This window comes from Lutzomyia longipalpis, chromosome 3, assembly GCF_024334085.1.
Source record: "Lutzomyia longipalpis isolate SR_M1_2022 chromosome 3, ASM2433408v1".
Lineage (NCBI taxonomy): Eukaryota > Metazoa > Arthropoda > Insecta > Diptera > Psychodidae > Lutzomyia > Lutzomyia longipalpis.
This window is the reverse complement of record NC_074709.1, coordinates 1,418,851-1,446,084: the sequence shown is the minus strand read 5'-3', so window position 1 is coordinate 1,446,084 and position 27,234 is coordinate 1,418,851. Positions and strand designations below refer to the sequence as shown.

Here is a 27,234-nt window from a genome sequence, read left to right as displayed (position 1 = left end):
ATTAAAATATTACGGAAGTCGGTAGTTTAATTAATTTCAATATTTTTGCAATTTTTACAATTTAACAATTAAATTTTGCAAATTATGTTTGAATAAAACTAATTTTGACGCAAATTTGTCTATTTGGCACTCAAAAATGCTTAATTGAGACTCAAAAAATGCCTAATTTTGACTCAGAAATGTCTTATTGAGACTCAAAATTCCTAATGTGCACTCAACTTTTATTTAATGTAGACGCAATTTTTAATTAATTTGAATGACGATAAAATTCCATTCAAGAACGGAGCTTATGTACAAGGTTGCCTAATAGAGTCGCTCATTGCAAGTGAAACCTCTCTGTACTTAATAAAGGGTGCAAAAATACATTTAAAAAGAAATGAACAGCATATTTTCAACATGAAGAATTTAATGTAAATCACGGAGTGTTTGAGCTTTGTCGCGAGAGTCCAATCATGTCTGTAAATATTTCCTCACAATTAACCCACCGCCGCATATGACAGAGTAATATTTTGCATGCTTCTCGCACCCAGGTTGGCTTTTCTGCAATTTATTAAGTGTACATTATATTAATTAGTCCGAAGGGTTACTAACATAAAGTGAAGCACTCCTCCTGCCAACTGTTTTCACACGTTTAGATTTACCAAGACTGGCGCGTACTACATACATACATAGTGAACAATATATATAATGTTCTTTGTACATTTTCCCTCGTATCAATATCTTTCTCACATTAGTTATGCAGAGTTGGGGATGCAATCCCAAAACGGCTATTCTTCTCTCTATAATATCGCGCGCATTTCTTTGGTCTTTTTTTCGTACAGTAAAAGTTTTCTTTTTGCACCCCATGCAACCCCTATATCGGTGAGCTGTTTTTTTTTTACACTAGCGCTACCAACATAGCGCACACCCCACCCACATTCGTTCCACTTTCTGTCACTTCTTGTTTTACATTTTTCTATTTGTGACATTTTTTAACCACTCAGGCTCTGTCCCACCCATCCGCATATATTTTATATCGCGTCATTTCAAAAAGAGCTCAATTGTATTTTTTTTTTGCACCACGCTCCCATGTATCGACTTTTTCCCTTGCACGTTGTGAACTTTTTTCTGTCTACACGACTCATTCTTTTTTTTCGTTGCTATAGGGGTTCTTCTCCTCCATCTCATCTGTTTTCTGGTCCGTGCTTTCCATTTGACTCGATCCGCGTCGTTCTCGCGCGCCCCAAAACGAAAATCGCGACGTCCACCACCCTTTTTACGTGTCTGTCCGTTGCTTGCCAAAGGGGGTGACCCCTCGTACCCCTCACCGCCACCCTCTCGTCCATTGGACACTCTGGGGGAGTGTGGATGTATGTAAAATGTTGCAAAATTCCCAGCCATAATGCAATATTCTTCGCAAAAAGATGTCCTGTCCATCGTTTAGGGGATGAAATTTTTTTTCGTTATAATTTTTTTCAGAAATTGTTTAAATTTCAAGAAATACTTTTAAAATAATTTGAATTATTCTATGAAAAAAAATCGAATCTTTAGATAGTTTTCAAAATCAATAATTTCCTTAAGGCTTAAATGGTTTAGAGACATCCACTGCACATTATGTTTGTTTTCGAACAAAATCAACATAAATTTGAAATAAACTTGCAACGGGAAAGTGGTTTAACTGAAACTGGGAACTTTCACAGAATTCCACCCCCACACTAAACATGTTTTCCTAATTTGGGAATGTTAGGATTCCTAATTTCCCATCTTGAATATTTTAATCTAACAATTCGGCTCAGAGCCAAAATTTCACCCACATGTCAATATTTCATGAAATTTTATCTCCCTACACCGATAGCCTATGCTTCGCATTTACCCCCTTCCTTCCCGCCCCTTCCTAGTTATTCTGGGAGGCTTTGCAACGTTCTTTCACTCTTCTCCGCACACCGCAGCATTCTGCGAAATGAGGTGGATGGGATATGGATGTGAACACCCGGTCAGGGGAGATGGAGCCCAAATGGGGGCGGGAGGTGCAAAAAAGTGTCATCAGCAATTGCGAGCGAATAGGAAATCGAGGACAGATTTTAGGAGAGCGACACTATGTGGAGAAGAGAGATGTATTGGGGGATAGGGGGTGGGGTGTACCACTGGGGATGTTCATCGGGTTTGAATTGAAAAATTATTGACTTTTAAATGCTATAATTGCTAGCGGAAAATGAATGGAAAACTGTCTTATACATTATAACCATATGTATTCCATATTTTCGAGGGGTGTGGGAAATTCATTTTAAATATCCTTTTTCGGCTGGAGCAAAAATTCATCTAAATGAGGAGATTCGACATTAAAATACTAATTGGCATGCCTATTTTAGCTGCACATAGGAAGTCACCTTCATCTCCCTGAATTATTCATTATTAAAATGCCAAAGCGCAAAAATATATTAATCTTTTTCGATGGCATTTTTCTCGTGGTTCCATCCCTATACCTACCTATGTAACTTCATTGTACATATAATACGTAGCCCTCGAGAAGAGTTTTTTTTTTGTTTTTGCCAAACCCTTCTCTTGACGGGAAAAATATTGCACTCACCACTCACTATGCTGTTAATAGGCTTTTGTGGGTTAACCACCGATCAGTTGCGTTTTGCTGCACCCCCTTTCGCGCAAAATGGGTTTCCATCGTCCCCCCGACGGCATCAAACAATGCATCCCACTCTCACTGTGCAAACCATCAAATAAATTCACCGTGAGTCTATTTTGCTTGGGGAATTTATTTGATTGTGCTCCCTCATAGACCTCTCCGAACCCCCCAAAAATGGGGAGTCGATGAAAATTGTGTGTTTACGGCCCCGTGATTGTCACACATCTAATTCTGACATGGAGTTCGTGATGAACAATATATTAATAAAAACCGCACAAACCGAAATTGCTATATAAATTCTTCACTATTTTCGCATCCAACATCTATTTGGCCATTGAACACTCGTTTTTTTTGTCTTTTATCGTTAAAAAAAAAAGATTTTTATACGTCTACACAGTCAATTAATTTTCATTATCAAGAGAATTTATTTGAAGCATTTTTCATGGGGAAACATATAACAAATGGACCATAATGGAGTATTTTTTTAAAATAAAGCCTATGCTGATATTTTTAAGAAAACGAAAAAAATTTTAAAGTTAAGTTTTAAGTAAACCCCAGAGATATACTTTTAGTAATTTATTTTTCAATGTGTTAAGGAAAATAATTAAATTAATTGAATTCTGAGAAAATAAAATATTTCATATTTGAATCATTTGAAGACCCAATAGACGCGACAAAGCTTAAATATTTTTTTTTAAATCCTATGCTTGATTATGTACTGTACATAGATAAACCATTAAAGTTAGCATATTGTGGTCAGTTTAAACAAAAAAAAAAAGAAAAACTAAATTGCAGGTTTTAATTTCATATAACAATTCATATTAATTTTCTCAATTATAAATAAATAAAAACATCAAATATCCTTCTCATATTATAACTTTGTTCATGCCAGCATAACACATAGTGTTTTTAAAAAGTGAATTTTATCATTTTTGTGTTTACAAAACTTTCGTTTTTCACTGAAATTCATAGCCATGATGTGGCTAGGAGTTTTTGGGTAGAGGGTATAGTCCTGCCGACAGGATTTTCCCTGTGAATTCTGTAGTATAATATATAGCATCAGTTGGTGTAAAATTGATATAATCCTCTTGGTAATCGACATGACTGACCATCATCAACAGCGAAAGCGCCGGACAAACTTTCACTGCTCCACAAAATGCATACACACAATTTTCCGCGACAAGAGATGGGCAAAAGCCCACCGCTATGTACTTTTTCACATACAATATATACCTATCATACATATATATCCACTACTATACACATCCCGCTGGTTGAACACATTGTGAAGCTCTCTGGTGTTGTTGGAGGAAGCTCCTATATAGCTGAAAAGTTCCACTCTGCCACTCTTTGGCGGGTGAGCAGAAAGTTGAGGCAAACCCCAAAATGTGTGGGGGATACCTTCCAATCCTCCTGCATACCCCCCTAACTTTTACATAGTTGCACACAGAGTGTAAATAGGGCGTGCAGCATGCAGAGTCTCAGATAGAGAGAGAGAGAGAGGGTGACTCACAAAAGTTGAACTCTACAAACCATTGGGTTGCATGAGGGTCTGGGCAATGTAGAAAAGGACTCGACCGTGGTGAGGAGTTTAATGGCTTTGTCACCGCAGAACAATTACATAATTGCATGATACCAGGGATTATTTTTAAAAGTCCACTCAACACCTTCGAAATCACTGGAAATGACCCATTAGACTATTTACACTAATGGTCATACTAAAGGATTTAAACTGGATTTACATTTTGTAAATGAACACGCGGATATGGCTCTGCGAGGTGTATTTTTTATATAAAAATTAAGGTAAATATCTCACAATTTTACGTGTCATACTTTAACGGATATTTTTTGAAGAATTAAAAAAAATATTTTGTTTATTCTGGTTATTAAATAATCCAACAAATCAAAAGAATAAATTAACAAGTTTGTGTTTAGATTCCTTCTTGAGAATTTTAAAAATTCAGCCTTAAAATTACCTTAAATTCCAATCCATGTGAAATAAAATTCCAACAATAACTAAAACAACAAATTTTTGTACATAACATTAAATAATTTTTAGACTAGTAGATCATTTTCACTGACTTTGTATGAAATAATCTGATAAGTCTTTTGCGTTTTTTTGCGAATTTGGTATAACCTCCCTCTCTCATTAAGTCAGTTTTAAATAGAAGAAGTATCTGAATTTCCTAGTCACGGAGCAAATAATTAAATTATAAATATTAGCAACAGAGATTTTCTGGAAATAAATTCATTTGCATAAATAAATTAAAATATATACTATATATCCCAAGATCTTGTATACAAAATGTAATTAAATTTATGTTCTCGTTTCAAATTTCTTAATTAATATACAGCTGCAAGATTTTCTCTCTCTCACCATGGATTTTTATTTCGCGTATTATTTTTTTTGTTACTCATGGAAAATTATGTCCGAAGGAACGAATCCCATTTGGAATATACATATATAGAGAATGAGATAGAGGAGAGAGTGGGAAAGATGTGTTAGACGATGGTGAATTGCAATAAATAAAATGAGCGCGTTAAATAAATTATTTATTACTCGACAGAACTAATTTTATTCCTCATGTTATAAACATATATAAATATATATCAAATATATAATATAAGGCATTAATTCTTTTTACAGCACAAATATAATGAATTAGGGTTGCTCTCGCGGGATCGTAATATTTGATGGATATTCATGAAAAACTATTCCATTTTATTAGTTGATTGGCACAAGATGGTGTTTTCAGTTATTTCTTTACAAATTCCCTCAATAATGATTTAATAAATTTTCTGCTGCAATTGAGCTTTAATTTTTCTCCATCTCTCGAATAATTTATCATTTGAACAAGTCGTAGAAAGTTTGTATGAAGAAATGTTATTAAAAAAAACATTTAATTTAATTTTAGAAATAAATTCTTAAGACAAATCGTGACATAAAACTTCCTTCTATCTTCCAACTCAATTGGAATTTAAACAATAATTCTAAAGTATAACAAATTCTTTTTTTATGCTCGAATTGAAGCGAAATAATTCAAAAAATAAAATCTCTTTGCTATATATTTAAAATTTATGCCAGGAAATTTTTTTAAGCAATCGCCTAAGTGCCTACTCCCACAATTTTATTTCAAAACCATAAAACATCCCATGGTGGTAATTAATTCTCTCCACCATTGTACGCATTTCGATCAATTATTTCTTTTACAGTGTAGAAGAATTATTGCAAACAACATTTTCTGGTGATTAACATTTATTTCTAATTCACACAATTCACCCAGCGGGTGAATTCGTCAGCATTTTGTTGTTCTTGGTGATGGCGGAGTTTAGCCACTCGTAACTTTTCCCATATCATTGCCGCGGTGTTGCATGGTGAAAATCTCCTGACTGCACTAAAATGGATTTAGCGGGTGGTGCATAGGATTCATTCACAATGTTTTTTTCACTACATAGCTGAGAATTATGGTATTTGCTTCATGGTTTTTCATTTTAACTCAATATTTGGTTGTTGTTCGCAGTTTTTTGGGGGGCGACAGTGTGAATAAATCGTTGTGGTTCTTGGCAAAAAGGAGCAATAGTTTGCATTTTTTTTAGGCTTTGTCATATTAAGGGGGTACTTTTTGGTAAGATTTGTGATATCAAAGTGATGTATTGGGACTTAGGGAATAACCTTAATTAATAAGATTTTTTTTTGGATAATATTCTTGAAAAAGAAAAATTTCCATTTAAGAAATAAAGGAGTTTATTCACTGTTTAATGGGAAAAATTCTTATTCAAGGAAACAATTGGGACGCGGTCTTTTAGAGGATTAAAATAGAATAAGAAATCGCCACAAAACCTTCATATTTTCCATCAGGTGGGAAAATCCGTTCAAAAACGTGAACAATGACGTCATTATTGTGTTTTTCTGTTTTTTCTTATATATCAAACAGAAAGATTATTTATGCAAAATTATCCTATATTGATAACTATGTTTTGATTTATATATCTGTATGTTTGATGTATTAAAAGAAACAAGAAAACAACGAAAGAATGACGTCATTGTTCAAGTTTTTGAACAAATCTTTACCGGTTTTCATCAGCTGACGGAAAATCAACAAAATGGAAAGTTTCTTTGGCTATTTAATTTAATATTATTTCGATCCTCTTCAAGATTAACCATATCCAGTCTGTTCCATCGAATGAAGAATTTTCCCAAACAACAGTGACTAAACTCCTTTCCATCAAAAATGTGAATTTTCTCCCTGTCAACAGTGTTGGAGAATCTTAATAAAATTAATTGAACATTTTAGTGTAATGTCAGTTGGAAATGTAAACAAAATAATATATAAATGCGCGGAGGTTGTGAATTTCTTCATGTTTATGCAATACACTTTTAAATTTTATTGCTCTGAGAAAGAATGGAATTTTTTCTTTCGGGATGACCGAGTGGTGGAAAAGAGAAACAATGTAAAGGGCAAAGTGAGATGAAAAACTTGAGGCGCGCACTGAAGAAAATAAACACACACCACGTACAACAATGTTTGGCGCCAAAATTTTTATTTTCTCTATTTATTAGACCAACACGATACAATGTGATCTCATTTCCCACTTCCACACTTTCCCCGCACACATTGGGCATATTAGGAAGAAGAAGAAAAAATTTTATCTTCTTTCCTTAGCCCAAAAATTTTGTACCCCCATAGAAGCGTCTGCATTCATTTCAGGAGAGGTAATTGCTTTTTATTTGTCTGCCCAAATGTTATTATAATATTTAGTTTAACTCGGGTGTTTATGTAGCCACCTTGGCTGTATTTGTAATGAATTATTTTTATTTATTTTTCTTTATTTTCGTTCCTATTCTGGTGGTACGCTGAGGGCAAAAAATTGCGCGGGAAATTGAGAATTTAACAATAAAATGTCTTTGCGGGAGAATTTAATGCAATATTGTTGAGTTAAGCTAATGTTGTACATATCAGTATGATTTTGATTGATACATTGATTTAAAATATTAACTGTATGTGAGCATAATTTAGCGGAGAATATTATTCGTTCTATTGGGAAAGGGGATTAATTAAATCAACATAGAGAATCTTATTAGGAGAAAAAATTTGATATTTCTTTAATAATAATATACCGCATATTTTCACACACATACCTACAAAGAAAGTACCTTAATCCAGTAATGATTTACCCCTGAACAATTTAAATTCACTGAGCATGATGGTAAATCCGTGGGAAGCTCGGTGGTAGTGATTATATACCCGAGACTTGCGATGGCAAAAGTAGGTGAAAGAGGAGGAATTAAAACACCCCCACTTGTGAGACCAATAAAATAGTAAAGAATAAACACAGTGTTAGTTATAAATTTTCTTATTATGTAGCACAGTTTAATTGGTTGGATCGAAAATAAATTTCCCGTTGCAATAAAAACTTTGTGTTTACTGCCTCAATAATTTGCTTTTCTATAAGCCCCCCCCCCCCCCCTTCGCTACATTTTCCAATGGGGAAAAGCATTTTCTTCCTCTTTCCAAACTCACCTCCCCCCTAAAGAAGTGATTATTATGTGCTGTGTTTTTTTTTTCTCAAAAAAAGAAACCTCCCAGGAGTTTCTTCAAGTGTTCACCTTGTGAAGAAAATTTTACCCGCAAAATTTTGCAAACTTCTCAACTAATCTTTTTCCAAAAAAAAATATGTATATACATATTCAAGAAGGTGCAAAAAAGTGCTTTCAAGCGGACACGACATATCGCGTGGCTGCATATTTTCCACCCAACATTGAAGAGTTTTTATCAACATACATAATATATGGAATAAGGGATTACAGGGTGGTGGGTCTGCCGCCAAAAAAATGGACAAACCCCCCACAACTTTTCCCACTTAATTTCTTCTTTCTTGTGTATTAAATTAAGAATACCAGTGTGTGCAAAAATAAATTTATTTTCCACCAAAAACTTCCAACAGACACGTGCAATAAACTCATGTAGATTTCTGTATGTAGCTTCTAAAATCAACTCACCAATCAACTAAAATCAGACATAAAAATTCACAAGTAAAGCAAAATAAATGGCAATAGAGTTAGTAAATATTTGTGAAATATTTTGCGGACATTTAGGACCCATCCGCATGAGGAAAAAAAACGCGTGAATCGGTTTGTCAGTGAAAGTGAATGAAGCTTTCATTTGAAAATATCATCCATTAAAATTGACTGCAATCGAAACTCTTTTTCGTGTACATAGCATTCACTATATGTATGTTTTGATTGTCCAACAAAAACCAAAAGCAAAAAGTACCCTATTGAAATTAGGTACATACATACTGTACATTGGTACATACATACATCATAGTATTTTGGTGGATTTTATTGTGGAAAAGCACGTGATGTAAATCAAAGTTTATGTGCAATTTTATAAATGATTTCATATGTTTTCGGACATTGCCTTTTAACTATAATTAAATTATTTTTAAGAGATGAAAAGTTTAAAAAAAAATGTTTTAAAAATATTTTTCTTACTAAAGAACAAAGATTAATTAAATAGAAGACTAGAAAAAGAGCATTCATCATTAAACTCTTTCCCCCATTGATCAGCATACCCCGTAAAAGATATAAAGAAAAAAGTTCAAAAGCCATTACACATAGTATAAGCATTTCAACATGGATAAACATACTGGAAAGTTTAATTACAAAAGTATATATAATGATATAAATCGTCCCAGTGATCAATGTTATTTTCTAATTGCCATTTAAATTTGTTTATATTGGAATATGCCTCTAAAAGTTATTTTATCTCAATTCTCCTCCTCTTTCACTTTAAGTGTCTTATGGGTGATTTAGAGTATAAATAAAATTCAATAGCATTTTATCCAAATAAACTCTACGCACTTGCACGCCGCGCCATGTGTGTAGGTGGATGAAGTGGAATACATACAAGAACGATGGAGAGACATACAAGATTTATTCATAAAATTGATCAAAAATAAATTATTTCAAACATGCTTTGTCATATTTTTTTCTTCATTTTCTTTTTTCTTTCTTTTCCATCTCCACAAAGTTCAATTTATATTGCATGCATGTGTCTGTGTATAATGCTTTTGATGTCTCCCAAGAATTTACTCCAATTGTTGAATTAATCTTTTAGTGAATATTAATATTGAAACACGAACAAGTTTCCATCAGAAAAGTTGAAGGAATATTCAAGAGACTTGTAATTTCTTTTTGGAATAGAATTGGAGACATGGTGAATTATTCATACAATTAATTGTCTAGATATTTACTTGGCCCCGAGAGGTCATCAAATTATTCAAGTCGTGAATAGTCATTGTCCAACGCATCGATGGTATTTAAAGAGGTGGATCCATCTAAGAAATTATACCACAAATTTTATGTATATATATTACAATTTTATAGAGTAAAAAAATATATATATAACCAAAGCTTTTGCTATGTACATATGCGGTGAATAATTTCTTCAGAAACGTAACATGCCCCATTTGTAGGTTTCATGCTATATTGACTCCAAACTGGCATACTGTCTCTGTGTGTCACATTTTGTGCTTGAGAAACGGAAGGGAGCGCATCTATTTCATATTATATTGATGTCAATAAAATATTTATAAGTGCGTCATAAAATATAAATTGAAGCAAGTTTCACTGGTTATAGGAATTGAGTAAATATAATCAACTTTGATGACTCCCACACTACCACCCCAAATCCCACCCATCCACCCAAGAGAGTCTCCCCCAAAAGCAAAGGACACCTTCATCCAAAAACGGAGAACATCGTAAGGTTCTATCTAATACAGCGGTCTCGGTGTAGTTGTTTTTCTCCATCAAATATTGATTAGCTTAGAGTGAATTCTTGGATGAAATTACCATTAAATATTGAGAGGATTTTATTAGGTCCGCGAATAAAATTTTCCTTCATCAAATAACAACTGAAAGCGCACACAACAGGAACACCAAAAACACGGACAATAATTTCGTGGTAATTTTCGATTTGCAAATGCGTTATTTTATTGATAAAGTCGCTGCATTAGAGTTTACTACCATTAGAATACAGTGTGCACCTAAAATAAACCACGAGAAACATACAAGTGGGAATTGCAACAGAGTTAAGCCCGTAGATAAATGATAATTAAATGAGATTCTTCTTTTTTTTCTTTTTTCCTTTATTCGGTTTGTAAATAAGTCGTTTTTTACTAATCTAGGATTTTCATCTAGATCCAATGATCTGAAATTATCTATTAAAAGGCATGTTTTATTATGTAGAATTTTCCAATTTTCCCCAAATTTTCAATTTGAACAAAAAACAATAAAATCAATTTTTTTAATTTTACAAAACAATTTAAGAGAAACTTTATACGATTAGATTGACAACTCTGCTTAGGAGAGTGGACTGCAAAATACTATGGATCGCACATTAAAATAATATATATGAGTTGTACATTGTATTTCGTCATTTGTTCCGCCACTAACCCCGCGTACACCCCTTGCGCCAAATTTTCCACGTTGATTTTGCTCCGCGACCAAAATTTTCGGTTAGACAAATTAATAATTAATATTTATTTGGCGAGCAGAGGCTCAATGAAGACCAACGAACCGATATAGTGGAGCGAGGGTGAGAGGTACATTTTCAGTGGGTGGACAAAAGGTGAATATGGGGGTTTTCTAGTGTCACAACGGGGGTGTCATTTGGTGGCCGGAAGCTCAAACCATTTCGGAGCATTTTGGAATATTATTTCGTCCCCCCAAAACCCCCATATATATGCCCTCGTCGTATCGCGCGGGTTGTGAACGCAAGAGGTGGAACGTGCATGTTTTCGTGCACTACTGTAGAGGTGAAATAATGCATACAGAGCACCCCCGAGATAGAAAACCACCTCACACTTCGTCAGGTGGTGTACATAAAAGGGAGCTTCTGCGGGATGTGGAGAGTGCAAAGCCTGGCGAAAAGCACGATCACCAAGAGTTTCCAACCTAGAAAGCTTCCGCACAGACGAATCACGTTGAACCTCTGACACCGGGGGTACCCCCAGTGCATCGTCCACTTCTTGCAACTATTATAGCCACCAGTCATTGTTTAATCGATTTAATTATGACCCCACCGCCATGGGAGCTCTAACGGAGTTCTCTCAATACACCCCATCACACCCCCCCCAAAAAACAACCCCTCAATTCGTCAATTGCTCTCCCCCACACACTGCATTTCCCAAGCTGGACACACTGGAGAACCATACAACAAATTTCAATTTTGGTTTATCAACAGTATACACCGTGTCCTGGGCATGCATTTCCATTTTCCCGGTCTCCCCATACTCGAGGCGAATATACCACGTAAATACACATGGTGAGAGAGAGAGAAACCAAAATGTATCCCTTCCCCCTCCTTCCGTACAAAGGAGAGCAATGATATACCATTGGCAAGCTCCAAAATAGTCCAAGGGATATTACAAATCGAATCTTACTGGTGACATTGCACCATCAATCGATCTATACTTAATTTAATGCAACCAAAGCCCACAACGTTCCCCATCCTCGCGGAAGAAAAGGCTATTTAGTGAAAATTGCATACTATTCTAACAATTTATACCTTCAAAATTATTCAATTCTAATTAAATGCGATAAATATGAGTGGCAGTGATTGCTAAATCCATGAGAAAATTAGTGGTGAATGGAGGAAAAGCTCATTTATCTTGCTAATTCACATTTTAGATTTAATGGTCATCCTATTTTGAGATACTTACCTTTTAGAAAATTAATACTGAAGGATGAATTCATGAAACAACTTATCGCAAATGTACTCATGTTTGGTAGCCAATAGCCAAATGAGATGAATTATGATTTAAGTATTTGCATTATAAAATTTAACTTTTTTGACAAAAAATATAATTCGTGACGTCATTTCTTAGATTTCTTAGAAAAGCAATTTATTCAAACTTTTTTGTTGCTTTTAATATAAGATTTTCCTCTAAAAAAAAATACGTTTTCTGTGTTTTCTAGATTGGCTGTTGGTCGTTCTAATATATAATTTTAAATTAATATTTTTTGGGGATTTTGGAACAAATTAATATGTATATTAGGTTATGCCCTGACTAATTCGCAGAATGCCGAAACCATAATATATTTAATAGAATACACCAAAATGCAATTAGGGGAAAGGGGTCTAAATACGACCTTTTTGAGGTTAAAATTAGAAAAACAATCTTAAATTGTAATAAAATAATTTTTCCTTGAAAGAATATTTTGATTATTTTTTTATAATAAAAATAGTAAATCTCCAAAAATATTGAAAAGGTCAGATTTAAACAAAGGTCATATTTAGAGCATTTACCCCTACGCTCTATATATTTATGAACATTCAATATAATCAGTAATTCTCAATTTGATGATTATAATTTATAATTTTGTACCAGCAACGTATAGCACAAGTGATATAGGAGGAGGATACATAAATCCCCATTAATGTATTATAATTTGCGATATGAAGTATTCTCGCCCTCTGTACAAAAGCTCATTGTGCAACAATGTTTTATATACATATAAATATACATATAAATGCAGTGGTAAATGATACATCAACATGGTTTATATCTAAATAATTCTATATAGTGGAAAAGAGTGTGATAATTTATGAATCAGGATGAATGAGGAAGAGCTTCCGTGAGAATACGAGTGAGGTCTATATATGCGCGGATATTTTCCACACACACGAAAAATAGATATTACGCCATTATGGTGAAGCGGCCAAAATTGTATACATAATAATAAAATAAGAAATGAAGGAAACATCTCAATTCCACCTTCTCCCCAAAACCTCCTCATTCCAATATTACGTCCACACGCCGAGGAGATGGTATATGGAGAACCTTCTTGCCTATATGCGCTAGTAGCAAAATCATCAAGTCCATATTGTTTGGTGTGTTATATATATTGTAGGGGAGACCGGGGTAAAAATAGTCATTTTGGAATTTTCAAATGCCAATTTCTCCCAAAATATAAATCGGAAAAATCGGAAAAAATTAGGGTGCAAAGCCCTACCAACCTATAATTTTTGACAGTAATTTGGAGGTTATCCGATCAGTACTTTAGGAGTTAAAAATGAAAATAGATTTTTGGCCCATTTCCCAAACTTTTGCGTATTGAGAAAAACGCGTTTTCCGAACATTTCCTTCAGCAGTTTTCCCATCTGATAATTTTTCTCACTAGCTGGATTAGTGCAGAAAATGTTGCCAAGGTGTATTCTTCAATAACTTTTAATGATTTTTCTCTATAATTTTTTGAATCAAAACATACCCCTTGGGGTAGATCTAGTCATCCCATGTAAATCATATGGGAGATCGAAATTTTTGGCACATTTTCTATTCATTTGTTGCAAAATGGCGTGTTTGAGAAAATCGCAAAATTCTCTGTTTTAGTGCGTATAAAAGTGAAATTCCTTGTCGCGGATCAAAAGGTGAGAAGTTTAGTTATCAACTACTATCAATCTCTCAGGTGGAAAATCATTGGAAATGCCGGAAAATTCGACCGACTTTATTTAGCCAACTGGTGACTATATTTACCCGCCGCGTCTAAAAAAAGTCAGATGCGGAAGGGTTCAGGAAAAGCTCGAAAACTCATATTTCCTGTGGAGATAGAGAAAAATGGTCTGAGACAAAGTTGTAGGCCAGGAAATTTCCTATAAGAATGACCTATCGAGGAAATTTTCTTGCCCTTGGGGAATCCTGCAGATAAGGATTTATGCAAATTGACTATTTTTACCCCGGTCTCCCCTAACTAGACATGAGACTTATGAATAATTCATTCTTGTTATTTTACATTTTATTCGCAACCTGTAATTTCCTTATTTCCTTGTACAACTAAACGATAAAAGTGATTTCTTTTTCGTTGTTCCTTGCTGTTTTCATTCTTTTTTTTTTGTGTAGTTTGGGTTAATCTTGTCTCAAATCAACTTTGCGTGTTTTTTCCGTGGATTTTAAATACAAATTTTATGCCTGACCATATGAAGAAATTTACTGTAATATCAAATGCACTTTCTTGTCTTTCCCAACAAATCTACAATACATAACATACTCCCCTTTTTTTCCTTTGCTGGCAAGGACTAAATTTATATTTCTATAAATTAGCACAAATTCATTTTATTTCCATCGCGAGAAGAACCCTCAAAAGAGAAGAAAGATTATTGCTGGGTAGTGAAAATTAATTACACCACATAAAAATGTAGTTTGCTGCAGTTTCTACTAATTTAATAATTGGTGGAAAAAAAATCACGCTGTAGTTTTACAATAAATCTAAAGAAAATTTATTAAGAAAGAAATGAATGATGTCGTGAAGTCTTATCAATGGAAATCAATCAAAGAGTTTTTTTTATTGCTGAAACTTTCAACATTGCAAATTGATGAACTTTGTTGGATTTATTTTAAAGTTCTAACGGAAAAATATTAATCTTTTTTTTACGTCTGCTATTACTTTTCTTATACTGAAAACATAAAAATTAATTCTCTAATAAGGCTAGAAAATTGTCTCCGTTGACATTAAAGGCGTTAAAAATAATGCATAATATATTAAAGAAGAAAAAATAGGAAGGAAAAATAATTGAAAACATATTGCAGTATTTAAATTCCATTTAGATATACATAATAATCTCTTACTAACGTGATGCGCTTGGTGTGTTTGTTGCGGAGTCCAATATAATCTCTTGGGAGCTGGTAGGGCAAAATAAAACAGTTTGAATTGAAAATATATCGACGCTCCCGAAGATTATGAACCATACTCCTGTGTTAAAAGATAGGAATATAGTTCATAATCCTCGGGCACGTCGATATGTAGAGCATTATTATATGTAATCGTAACCACCAACGGCGATAGAGTAGCATTTTATCCGCATCTAAAAATGCAATAAAATGTAGTTGATGAATCGTACATTATGTAAAAAGATAATCATTTGTAATCCAACCATTTCTTATCTCATTCCAAATGCGCGGCCTTTTTTTGCTGTGTTGGGAGAAAAATATATAGAGAGAGGTATTTGTTGGGGAAGGGGGGAGGGGGGGTGTGATTTCCATTGATGTAGATGGAAGGTTGAATATAATAAGATTTCATGGCTCGAGAACAATTCTATAAAGCAATTTAATGTTAATTTTCTTTCTTATATATAAAATATACGAGTACACTTGCCTTCGCTGGTACTTGGATTATTCATTTGCCTCACAGTTGTCTGGACAGTCTTAGGGTATACACGGGGATTTTATTTCATGTCATGGACAATTTGTCCCTCCATTGGGATGCTGGAAAATCCGTGTAAATAAATTACGTGCCACAAGGAAGTCCGCTTTGCGCAGCTTCTTTTGCGATGTTCTTCCCCTGAGAATTTTCTCACACACACATCGTGTGTCTCCATGCGTCTCGTCCCTTTTCCGGGGGTGAGGTGGGGTGATAATTTCCCCTTCTTTGTTGGGGAAAATGCGTATATTGTGTAAATGATGGAAAATCTAGGTCTTGTATGGGGTTCCCTTCAATGCACTTCAAAATTTAAATGGATAAATTTCACTTAAATTTTGTGCAAAAATTCCAGAATTCCCCATTAGTCATCGGAAACACTGAGAATGTCTTTTTATGATATTAGTTATAGCAAAGGCGCGCAGGTCGATGACGTATACATAATTAACAATGTTACAATATCGATCGTAATTTCTATTCTCCAACCCGCGGTGCTATTGTAGGGCCCTTCTACACCAGCAAAATGCCCTCTCACAGTCAGCAAATTGCAAATAAATCGCCGCTACCCACCAAGAAGCAATCCCCCTCCCTACCCCATGAAGAAGGGAAAAAGTTGTACAAAAAAAAGGAGAAAAGATTTTCATTCAAAGCGAGGAAGAAGAAAAAAGGATTTCCACCTCTTATCGGCTCCCACACAGAAAAGGTCCCGCCATGAGCAAACAATACCAATTATACAGTGGATGGTGTCACGTTGACACCATCCACCAACCGAGTAATTCCGATTGAATTTAATTAATTTGCAATAAAATTAAAATTAATTTCGCCAACTGTGTATCAGTGCGGTAGTTGGGTATTGCAGTAATTGCCCAACTGAATAATTAATAATTAATCAGAGAGTTTCACTATTTGCATATTATTTGTTCGCTTTTCGCTAATTTTCCACTAATTTCCACCCTCTTAACCATTTCCCCATTGTGGAGTCTAGACATGAGGGGTACACCATACATACTCAAGTCTCAAATTTTCATTTCTTCTATCAAACCAATTATTTTCTCATCATTTTGGGAAGAAAAAAGTTCCATGTGTTATCTCATATTTTTCGGTCGGAAAAATTCTTATCATCAAAGTTGAAATGATATTTACATTTTTGTATTTTTTCCCATCACCAATTGAAGGAAAACTTATCGGATATTTTTGAAGAATTTTGGGTTTATTGAAGTCTCATTGGAATTTTTTTAAATTGCATTTTGTTTATAATAATTATTTCATTTCCAATTAGACACATAAAATATATTTACAGGAATTATTTAATTAAATTAATTTTAGACTTCAACGCTTCTACCATGATAAATATTTAATTTTGTTCACATATTTTTCAATTTTGTAAATTTAATTTATATCTAATGACTATTTTAATTAACGATTTATAGGTACATATCATAAATAAGCTATGTAAATACCACCCTACCATTTAAATTGAAATCTTTGAGGAAAAAAATATTTAACTGCTTTGAGTTGTCTGTGAGAGTGTGTCAAAAATCTTAAAGAAAGTGGAAAGTTTTCGGAAATATATTTTTGCTTCTTCAAGCTTCTTCTGGCGAAAATTAATAAGTTAAAATAAGAAAACAATCTCCATCCGATGAGAGCCAGAAAAGCCGACTTTTCACAATTAAAATTGAAAACTTCTATCAGTCTAATCAGGGGTCACTGTATAAAGATTTTCTCCTTATTTCACCTTCCTCAGGTATTTTAAATAAAAGAGAATAATCGTGGTCTTATCACCTTGAATTAGTAAAGTATTTGAGCATCTTATACAGATGATTCTATAACTCTTTAAGAAAAAAATGGCTTAAATTAAGCCAGAGAAGCATGAAAACTTCCAATATCCTCCAAATGCCTTAGAAAAAAATTTTCTTTTTAATTTTCAAAGAATTTTGATTTTTTCCAATTTATTTCTCCATTGATACACCGTGAAAACTTCGACATTCTCCAAATAGAAATTCTCTTTGAGGTTTTAAATGTAGAAGCTTTTTGTATGCACATCAGTTTGTATTGGAGAATTGAAAAAAAAAAAGAGAAGAAGCGGCAGAAAATGTAATTGATCAGCGTGGAATGACTCGAAAAATCTCCCGTATTGAGCAAAACTCCTTCAGCTTCAATACTTCGATGGACGATCTATGAAATTTTAATTATTTCTGTTTCATCTGTATGAAAGAAAAAAAAGAAGCGGTAGACGTCTAATCAAAAAAGTGAAGAGTTTGAAGGGTGAAAAAGAGAGAAAACACCCAAGTTGGTGTAAAACAATACCCACTTTCCTATATATGTATGTAGGTATATAGGAGTATAGAATTGCAACAATTTTCCGTCAATTCTTCGCAACTAATATGCATGAAAATTCACCATTGAAAACATTTTCGCGATAATAATCTTCTTGTTTTGTACAGTTTTGTGCTATACTCGTTGGTGTTCTTTTTTTTTTTTACTTTACTTCTTACCTTTGGCTTCTCACTCGCGCCCAGAGCATAATATTTCTTGAGGTGTGTGCCAGCAGTTGGGTACTTTTTGTATCCACATGAGAGGCGAAACCTCTATAGCCCGTTTCACCCTCTTCCGATTTAATATACTCTTGGCAGGTATTATAAATTTATTCGAATGCAATACAAGCGGAAAAGAAATAACACATTGTTACAGCGTGTTTTACAACATTCTTTACTTGCTATTTTACTCCTATTACATGGTAATTTGCAATTTTAAGAGAATATCTCTCCGCATTAATGTACATATTTTAACTGGATGTCCCTATTTTCTCTCTCACCTGTTTTTTTTTTGCTGCACCTCACACTCATTTACCCATAAAGATACCCGTCCCCCCACCCCTCTCCAAGAGTCACGTGCAATTAATTCTTTTTAATATGTGCATTATATTTCCCCTCTTTTGCTCCTCATCTCATGTGGCGAGAGCATAATTTTAGAATTTGCATTTAACATGTGTTTTTTTTATCTCATTTTTCACACTCTCAATCAACCTCATCTTCCCAGGTGAGCTAATATACCATCGTCCGCCCCATTCCTAACTTCCTCCAACAATTCCCGACGGATTGACCGTGTTGTATATAGTACGTTACATACTATATGTAGTATCCCGGTGGCACGGTGGAAATATAATTTCTAACGGACACTAATCGTCAATATATGGTGTGACTCGATGCCATTTCACCTGATGGGCGCTGATCTCGAATGTGAAGGAAAATTAGTAAATCGTGAAATTAAATTATACACTCTTTACCCCACTCAAAAATATTCTTTTCACGTGACACGGGGCAATAAAAGATGGTACTTTGGGGCAATAATGAATTTAAAATTATACAAGATCATGTAAAAGATTCGCTAATTTCTTCATTTAAAAATTCTGGGAAATTTATTTATTATTTATCAGTATGCAATGCACGTGTATGCAATGATATATATCGAAGTACACAGGGCGGTCAGGAAGTTAGGTCTCTTGCTCTCAATTCAGACAATAATTATGAATTTCAGCACTATTTGAGAAAATGGAATAAAGGACATCACTTGAAAAGTGAGGAAAATTAATGTTAAAAGCTTATTTCCCAAAAGAGCTTCCTGTGGGTAGATTCTGATGTGAAACATAATTATCCAATGCAATTTTTCATACTCTTTTTTAAACTCCTAAAAATCAGACATAGGTCTTAAAAAAAACCTAATCAAAATTTTTCATCGCCAATATTTTCGTGATCGTTTAAAAATAAAATTTAAACCTTTCAGAAAAATTAGGCAAGCACCCAATTTTCTAAGAATTTTCTAAAGAGTTTCATGGCTAGAGCTTTAGAAATGATAGAGTTGTGCTATGAATCCCGAATAAAATTTTAAAAATGTGACATTAAAATCTGATTAAATTTCAGAACAAATTTTTGAAATTTTATAAAGTTCTTGGTCGCAGATTAAAAACCATTATTTTTCCAAAAGTTAACTAGGAAACTAATAAATCTTTAAGTTTGGAAAAAAATAAAATCAATGAAGCTTTAAGAATCATTGGAATGTTGCAAGAGAAGTAGGGTATATGTTATAAATGATAATAAGGCTAAAATTAAATCGATTAATTTCATTACCATTTCGATGCTAAGTACCCAAAGAAGGGGTACCCCCAAAGTCATTGGTGGGCAACAATTGCATTATGCCTACGAGGAAAAATCCGAAAAAAGAACCACAATAATAATAACATATCAAGATGGAAAATTACCTGTTTCACCTGTGTTTTATATGTTATAATTTTGACTTTTTTTTCAACAGTAGCCACCATTTTTTTTTGTTTTAACTCACCTCACACATTTTCCATCTCTCTCTGCGGGAATTTTGCATCTCAGCCCAACACCTCGGTACAATGCGATCTGTTTCGTGGCATTAGTGCATTTGCAAGCTATATATTGTTGGAAAACATGTCACGATATAATCACCAATAATGATGTACTTTAATACTTGTTATGTGAGTTTTCTCAGAATCTCAAACTGAATGCCCCGCGCACTGACGGCAGAATTGCCCGAACCAATGCTAAGAGGAGAGAGCTACACAAGAAAATCAACCACTAGCCAACTATTAAGCATTACAGTAAATACTATTAGCAGAAAAAAGGTTTTTTTTTCTCCTTCGACTTTACATATTATTTATTTTTTATATGTATTTTTTATGCCGCAATTGCAACCATTTATTATTTGAATTATTCAGAACGCGTGAAAATTGTGCGACACTGCAGTGAGCAAATTAATTACTACATGAGGAAGGGGGATTTGAACTCGCCCAGACATGGTATTTACTTATACACGAAACATGAGAAAAATCAGCAAAAGAAATAAGGAAATTGCTGGTTTTCGGTTAGATAGAGATGGTTTGTTCTTTTCTAATTCATGCTTCATATTTTTTTTTTCATTAAAATTCTGAGGAATGAAATTATTTTCTAAGATTGTGTATGTAAATTGGATCGTTTGATTGCGATTTATGATTTGCAAAAGCTCCCTCTTAGTCTTATTTCTAATCCTGATCCTGATTCTCATGTATTGTCTGTCGCTCTAATATTTAAAGGTCATCAAATGTTTGTTATCTCATGACCTAGAATTTTCCATACTTATTTAAGACGCTTTATGAAGAATTTTCAATTGAGGAAATTAATTTTTGTTGCTGAATAGAATTGTTTTGTGAGAAGATACAGTGGCTTGTGGATGGCGTGAATGTTGGTGGAATGAATCAAAAGTCACTCCCAGTTGGCACGAAGCGCCACTCTTGAGTATAAGAAGAGCTTTTAACACCTACGAGTAAGTGTGTTATGCTGTGTGGATAGAGTTGTGTCGCTCTTGTCTGGCGGTCGTCTAGTCTGAAGATGGGAGGCCACCACACCGTTCCCCTCTCGTCCACAGAAAAGACAGATGATTCTCCATGCCTGCAGCACTTGCGTCATGACTCTACACTGAGTGTCTCACAGGGCGCCTGATATTCTCCACACACACCGTCATTCCACAAAACACCCAAACCTCTCTCATTCGACCTCGAATCCCACCTCAAATGCCGAAGAAAGTGCCCCCCCCCCCCCCCCAGCATTCTCCTTTTTGGGTGAAAATCCAACCGGAACTTTTCCTATATACTCCTTTTTCTCACCTCGACAAATTCGGCAATATGTGCCGGAAATATGGTAGAGAGCGTGCGAGAGAGAGTGGGCAGAGAGAGAGAGAGAAAGAGTGTGAAGTGAATTCCTGAACACATTTTCCTAAAACCCCATGATTTTCCTGCCAAGAGACCACAAACTATCTTGGAGCAATGTTCCAAATATCCGGTATGTGGGAATGTCATCAACCGTACCGGATCCAAACGTACAACCCCCTATTACACACCCACATTTCTTCCACAAGTACCTCTCATCCCATATGGGTGCATAAATCGCTTCATATTGAAATTTTAAATAGATTCAATGAGAATTTTACTCGAATTCCAATTAATTCGGCTAATTTAGCAAAAAAGCTCGTGGAAAATTTCTGTGAAACTATGTATGTTATGTTCTATATAATAATTTTTATGATATTTTATGATCAAGCTGCTTGAATTATATTGTCTTTAAGATGGCAAAAATGCGAAGAAAATAATGAAAATCGTTATCTTTTTAAATTAAAAGAGTGTTATTCATGATATATGGAATCATTCCCTAAATAATAATTAATTTTCATTTTCAAATTATTGTAGGGCATAGTCAAAGACTTTTTGTAGAGGGGCGACCGTGGGTGATGAATTGGATATATTAAAAAACGGATTTTCGGTCTTATTCTCGGATAATTAGATTTTATTCCCGGCCAACGTTTCGGACTGTTTGAGTCCTTCCTCAGGGCCTACAACAATATAAAAGATGATTAAGACTCAAAACGACCTACATGACATTATTTTCTTACAAGTAATAGACAAAATTAACCACGTCAATAAATAACAAAAAATTCACTACATCCACAACACAATCCTCCTTATCTTGTCTCATTGGTGACTCAAACAGTCCGAAACGTTGGCCGGGAATAAAATCTAATTATCCGAGAATAAGACCGAAAATCCGTTTTTTAATATATCCAATAGTCAAAGACTTAAGAAAAGTGAGGTCATTTACGGGAAAAGCGCTGGGAAATATATGAATTTTCTCGTTGAAGATCTACTCTGTTGACTTATTTCTTCATTTCAATTTATTGAATATTTTGTGTGGCAAATCAACGGAAAAAATCCGTTTTTCCGGACTTTTGAGCCTTTAACAATGTCCTAAAATAATGTTAAAAAGAACTAGCTAGCTCCATGTATCATGAATAAGACTCTTCAGGTAAAATTATCGCTTTTCATTTAATTTTAAAGATTTTCTTTTAAAATTTTCCAGTTTCCTTTCTCTATTTTTACCTCCACTACATATTCTATAGAGTATTAGTGAAAAAAACTGCATAATGGAAGATTTAATGGAAAATATCTAGCTCCAATTACACGCCAAATAACCCCCACGGTATGCCGCCAATATGTGTGGCATGTGTGTGTATGGAAAAAGGTGCTGAGAAAAGCAATTTTCTCTCTCAGGTGTTATTAATTAATGATAAAATCCGTGAATGGTAATTGATAATTTTTCCGTCAGTGACTTTTATTGACTGGCGTCTGCTGTCATTGTGTTGAATGAGTGGAAAATATCCTCATTTTTCGTGGATAACATTTAATCGGCGACAACGACACCAGAATATATCTTATTCATAAACCTTTTCCTCCTGCCCGTGGTTTGATTTTTTTTTCAAATTAATTTTTCAGTACTTACCCCCGCGTCCTGTATGAATGCACTCACCCCCTGTGCTGTGCAGTGTGTATGGTTGGGTCGAAAAATGGCAAAAGGGGGGTTGCCTTCGTGTCATGAGTCATTGATTCACATTGTTGTAACTATAATTTCAATAATTTGAACGATTTTGCACACAGTCAATCATACAATTTCTCCTCTCACATATGGGTGGTTGCTCTCTTTTTACCCTCTTTATGACTTTGATTCATGTGGACGCCACAGGGGGATGTTTTTCTAAAGCTTCAATGTACATATGTAGGTACATAAATACAAAATTTAACAATTTTCAACAATTTTGTGAATTTTTAATGAAGAAACTTTTTCAATGGAAAATTTTAAGCTTTACACATTTATATAAAAATAAGAACAGCGAGATTTAATGATTGATAGATAAGTATCTTTTCGGGATGAGATGTTGAATTATAATTCACCTTGAATTATGAATTAAATGTACGAATATGAGGTAGAGTCGAAAAACAATAAATAATAATTGGGTAAAGAATGGTAGGGGGGAAGGGCTTAAGGGCGAATCCTTGAGACGGGAGATTCTTGGCAAAGAGAGCTCCCCGAAAAAAAAAAAGAAAAAAGATTGCGCTTTTGTGAGAAAATTACAAGTTTCATCCGGTTCGAAACTCAATTTATAATTTTTTGATATTCATTTTGATATATGTATTTGTTGTGTACGCGTATTTTTGATATATATAAAATTCACTTGAATACCTTATTTGTGCGCGAGTTATTCGTATGTCTCTCCTCTCCACACTTCACCTCGCCGTTGTGTTCAAACCATCCTCGATCGTTCACCACAAAATGCATGTAATTGAGTTTTGAAGATTCAATTCCTTGAAATTTAATGTTATAAACATAAAGAGAGAAAAATAATAACAAAAAAGAAACCATAAAATCACATACAGAAGGAAAATATCTGTTTCTTGGTGGTTTTTTTCTTCTCTCTCTCACTCCCCACTACTGACTTGATATAAATATTCCACGATAAATCTACGACGTTGCCCTTCTTTTAAAATCATCTTTTATGCAGTAATGAGTGGCAAAGAAGAGTGGCATTATGAAATGCATTCAATTGTATATAATTTATTCGATATTCAATCATACAATCAAGTGAATTCAAAATCCCCCCGCCGAAAAAAAATCGTATCGTCGATGAAGAGCAATTTTGATGAAAACAGAAGCAAAATTGTGTAGAGAGAGCGAGAATTCACGTCTGAGAATTAGCAAATAAATTATTAAGAAGAGACAGAAAGAGAATAAAACATATTTTGCATATCAATGGAAAATTATAGGTTTAACCAGACATATTTGATAATTTCCTAAGCACAAAAGCTCACGCAATATTTCTTTTCTCATTGCAGGCGAAGCTCTTGGAAAACTCGCATGCCTGGCTAGGTGCTTCAACCTCATCAATTGCTGGTAGGTATCTCCTTTGACTTCTTTTTTTTTCTTCCAATTAACTAATAAAAAATTTATATATTATTGAATTTTTGTGGGTGTGCCTGTTTGAGTGAAAATTTTCTAAAGAATTCAATTAATTAGAACAAATTTTTTTTGCGATTTTTGTCACAAAAGGAAAAAGTTTTAAATTCCATTCTTCTATCGTACCAAATCTCATTTCCTAAATCCCCATTGATACGCTCTCCCGTATATAGTTTCATTTCTTTTTGCACATGAAACCATTTTGTATTTAATTCAATAATCTCTCCGATGGAAATTGATTCGCGAGGGAGGATGTACTTTTAGTTAACATCACACCGTAATTTGGTGCATGTCGATGAAATATAAATCAATTAATATGAAATTGCAGAAATGGGAAGGAAAAATTATCTGGCTGACGCAGAAATAGTATATATGGGTGGGCAATTGAGAGAAATATTAATACAAATTGCAATTTCCATCTCCGAGATACATTTTCTACTTCACTGAAGTCGGATGTGTCTCATTTACTTGCACTCACTGTTTCAGATGCCAATTGGGTGTCTTGAGATAATTTTATTATGAAGAAATTAATGTAATAGCACCAAGGTTTTTTTGTTGTTGTTGTTGTAAGACAGAAGAAAGACATTCAATCAAGGAAAACAGGATATTTTTATTTACTATTATACTGCATTTACCATGAAGACAGATTGAATAATAATTTTTTATTTATTTTATTTTATATTAGTTGTTCGTTAATTTATGAAAAATCTCTATTATTGGGACGCAAAGAGTCTTATTCATGATACATGGAGAAAATCCCTAAGTTCTGACCAATTTTCGGTTTTCTTTTAAATGTTTTAAGGCATTGTCAAAAAAACAAATAATCTAACTTAGCTTTTTCAAATAACTTTTAACGTTTAATGAGATTTTATTTGACGTAAAAAATTGAATGAAGCAAAAAATGAACAAAACTTAATAGACTCCTTTAAGGGGGGTGTCTCTTTTGAGAGCTGGGGAAATTAAATGTTTTTATTTTTCTTGGGTTCTTTTCTTTAACTTGGTTTTCAAGTGTTGGTCACATTTAAAGACTAATAATTAAAGAGTAAAAAAATCACTTTTCGCCATCTTAGGTGCGACGCCATCTTGAGATTTTCCGAATTTTCCACAGAACTCCCCTAAAACACAAAAGTAGGTTTTTCTCAGGGTCTACTGAATGGATTTTGATGGGGTAAAAAGCAAATGAAAGAGGAAGCATTAGTGGACAATGTACCGGAATATATTTTTGAATTTCGACTCAGAGACTGATTCAAATGACAAATATTCTTATTTATTTTTCTCAACTTCTGAGTCGAAATTCTAAAACCTGTTCCGGTACATTTTCCGCTAAAACTTCCTCTTTCATTTGCTTTTTACCCCATCAAAATCCATCCAGTAGATCCTGAGAAAAACCTACCTTTGTGTTTTGAAGAAAATTAGAAAATGACGTAGCCTACAAGATGGCGAAAAGTGATTTTCTAACCCTTCAATAATTAGGCTTCAAATTTAACCAACATCGGAAAATCAAGTTAAAGAAAAAAGACCCAAAAATTATAACATTAAAAAATGTGTAAATTCTAACAATTTGCCCCTTAACAGAAATCAAACAATTCTGCAAATTCTCGATGCAAAAAAACATCTGACATTGAACATAAATAGGTGTTATTTAACGCAATCGACAATACACAGTTTATTAGCTCAACGGTGATGTGTCCGCTTCCCAATAAACATTATGATAAATAGATAGAATTTTCCACCATGCCCCATCATTCAGTTGTCTGTATGTGTTTTTATTCAATGCATTTTGGCGGGAAAAAGCATCTCCATACTACCACATACGATGACGATGATGAAGTCAATGATGTGAATGGTGCGGGTGGTGGAGCATCAGTTTGTTCAGACAGTTGGATATAACAACAACAACAAAAAAGTGGAGGGCGTCGAATGGATGGCTTTTATATAAATGTTAATTGATTTTAAATTATAAAATACCATTCTTCTAACCATCCCTGGTGTGGTTCTTCTCGCGTGTACTCTTGTGCAAAACCCTCCATTTTCCTTATTTCTCGAATATACGGATTCTCTCTTGCCCTGCCGATAAATTACTTCCCTGTACAAGTTGGGTAGATGGTTGCAATGCCACTCTCTGGTGCAGTCTATGTGCGGTCATAACACATCAGCTGGGGATGTTTTAATTAAAAAATCTATATTTTTGCAATTTCATCCCCTCACTTTTTTTTTTCAACTTGCAATCTCACATTTATTGAACTTCCTTTTATCCATTAAACTACATGGGTTTCTTTGCGCGCAATAAGTTTAAAATATTTCTCAATACTTTCAAAGATTGTTGTGTAACCACGAAAAAGGAAGTTTTGTTGATAAATTCCCAACGGTTATCAGCCTTATCAGCAGAGTCGAATTACACGTGAGGAATATTTTGTTTCCCGCGCGCTAAATGTATTTTAGCACTAGATGGCACTGTTATCTTTATTTTTCCTAAGTTTTAAAGACTAACGAACTTATAATCAGTATATTGTACTTCATTTACGGATAATGACTTGCAGATTAGAAACCTCTCAAAAAAAATCTAAAATTAACTTCCC

The 27,234-nt window shown here is 34.0% G+C and overlaps 1 protein-coding gene across 4 annotated transcripts in view; it reads left to right on the top strand.

Moving 5' to 3' along the window:
• Window positions 1-27,234, top strand: part of LOC129793995 (protein bric-a-brac 1-like) — a 153,330-nt gene that overhangs the window by 110,021 nt on the left and 16,075 nt on the right. For all 4 annotated transcript variants that reach the window (XM_055834553.1, XM_055834555.1, XM_055834552.1 and 1 more), the window contains one exon: window positions 24,535-24,592. In XM_055834553.1, coding sequence (XP_055690528.1) covers window positions 24,535-24,592 — 58 coding nt within the window. The remainder of the gene's footprint in view (window positions 1-24,534; window positions 24,593-27,234) is intronic.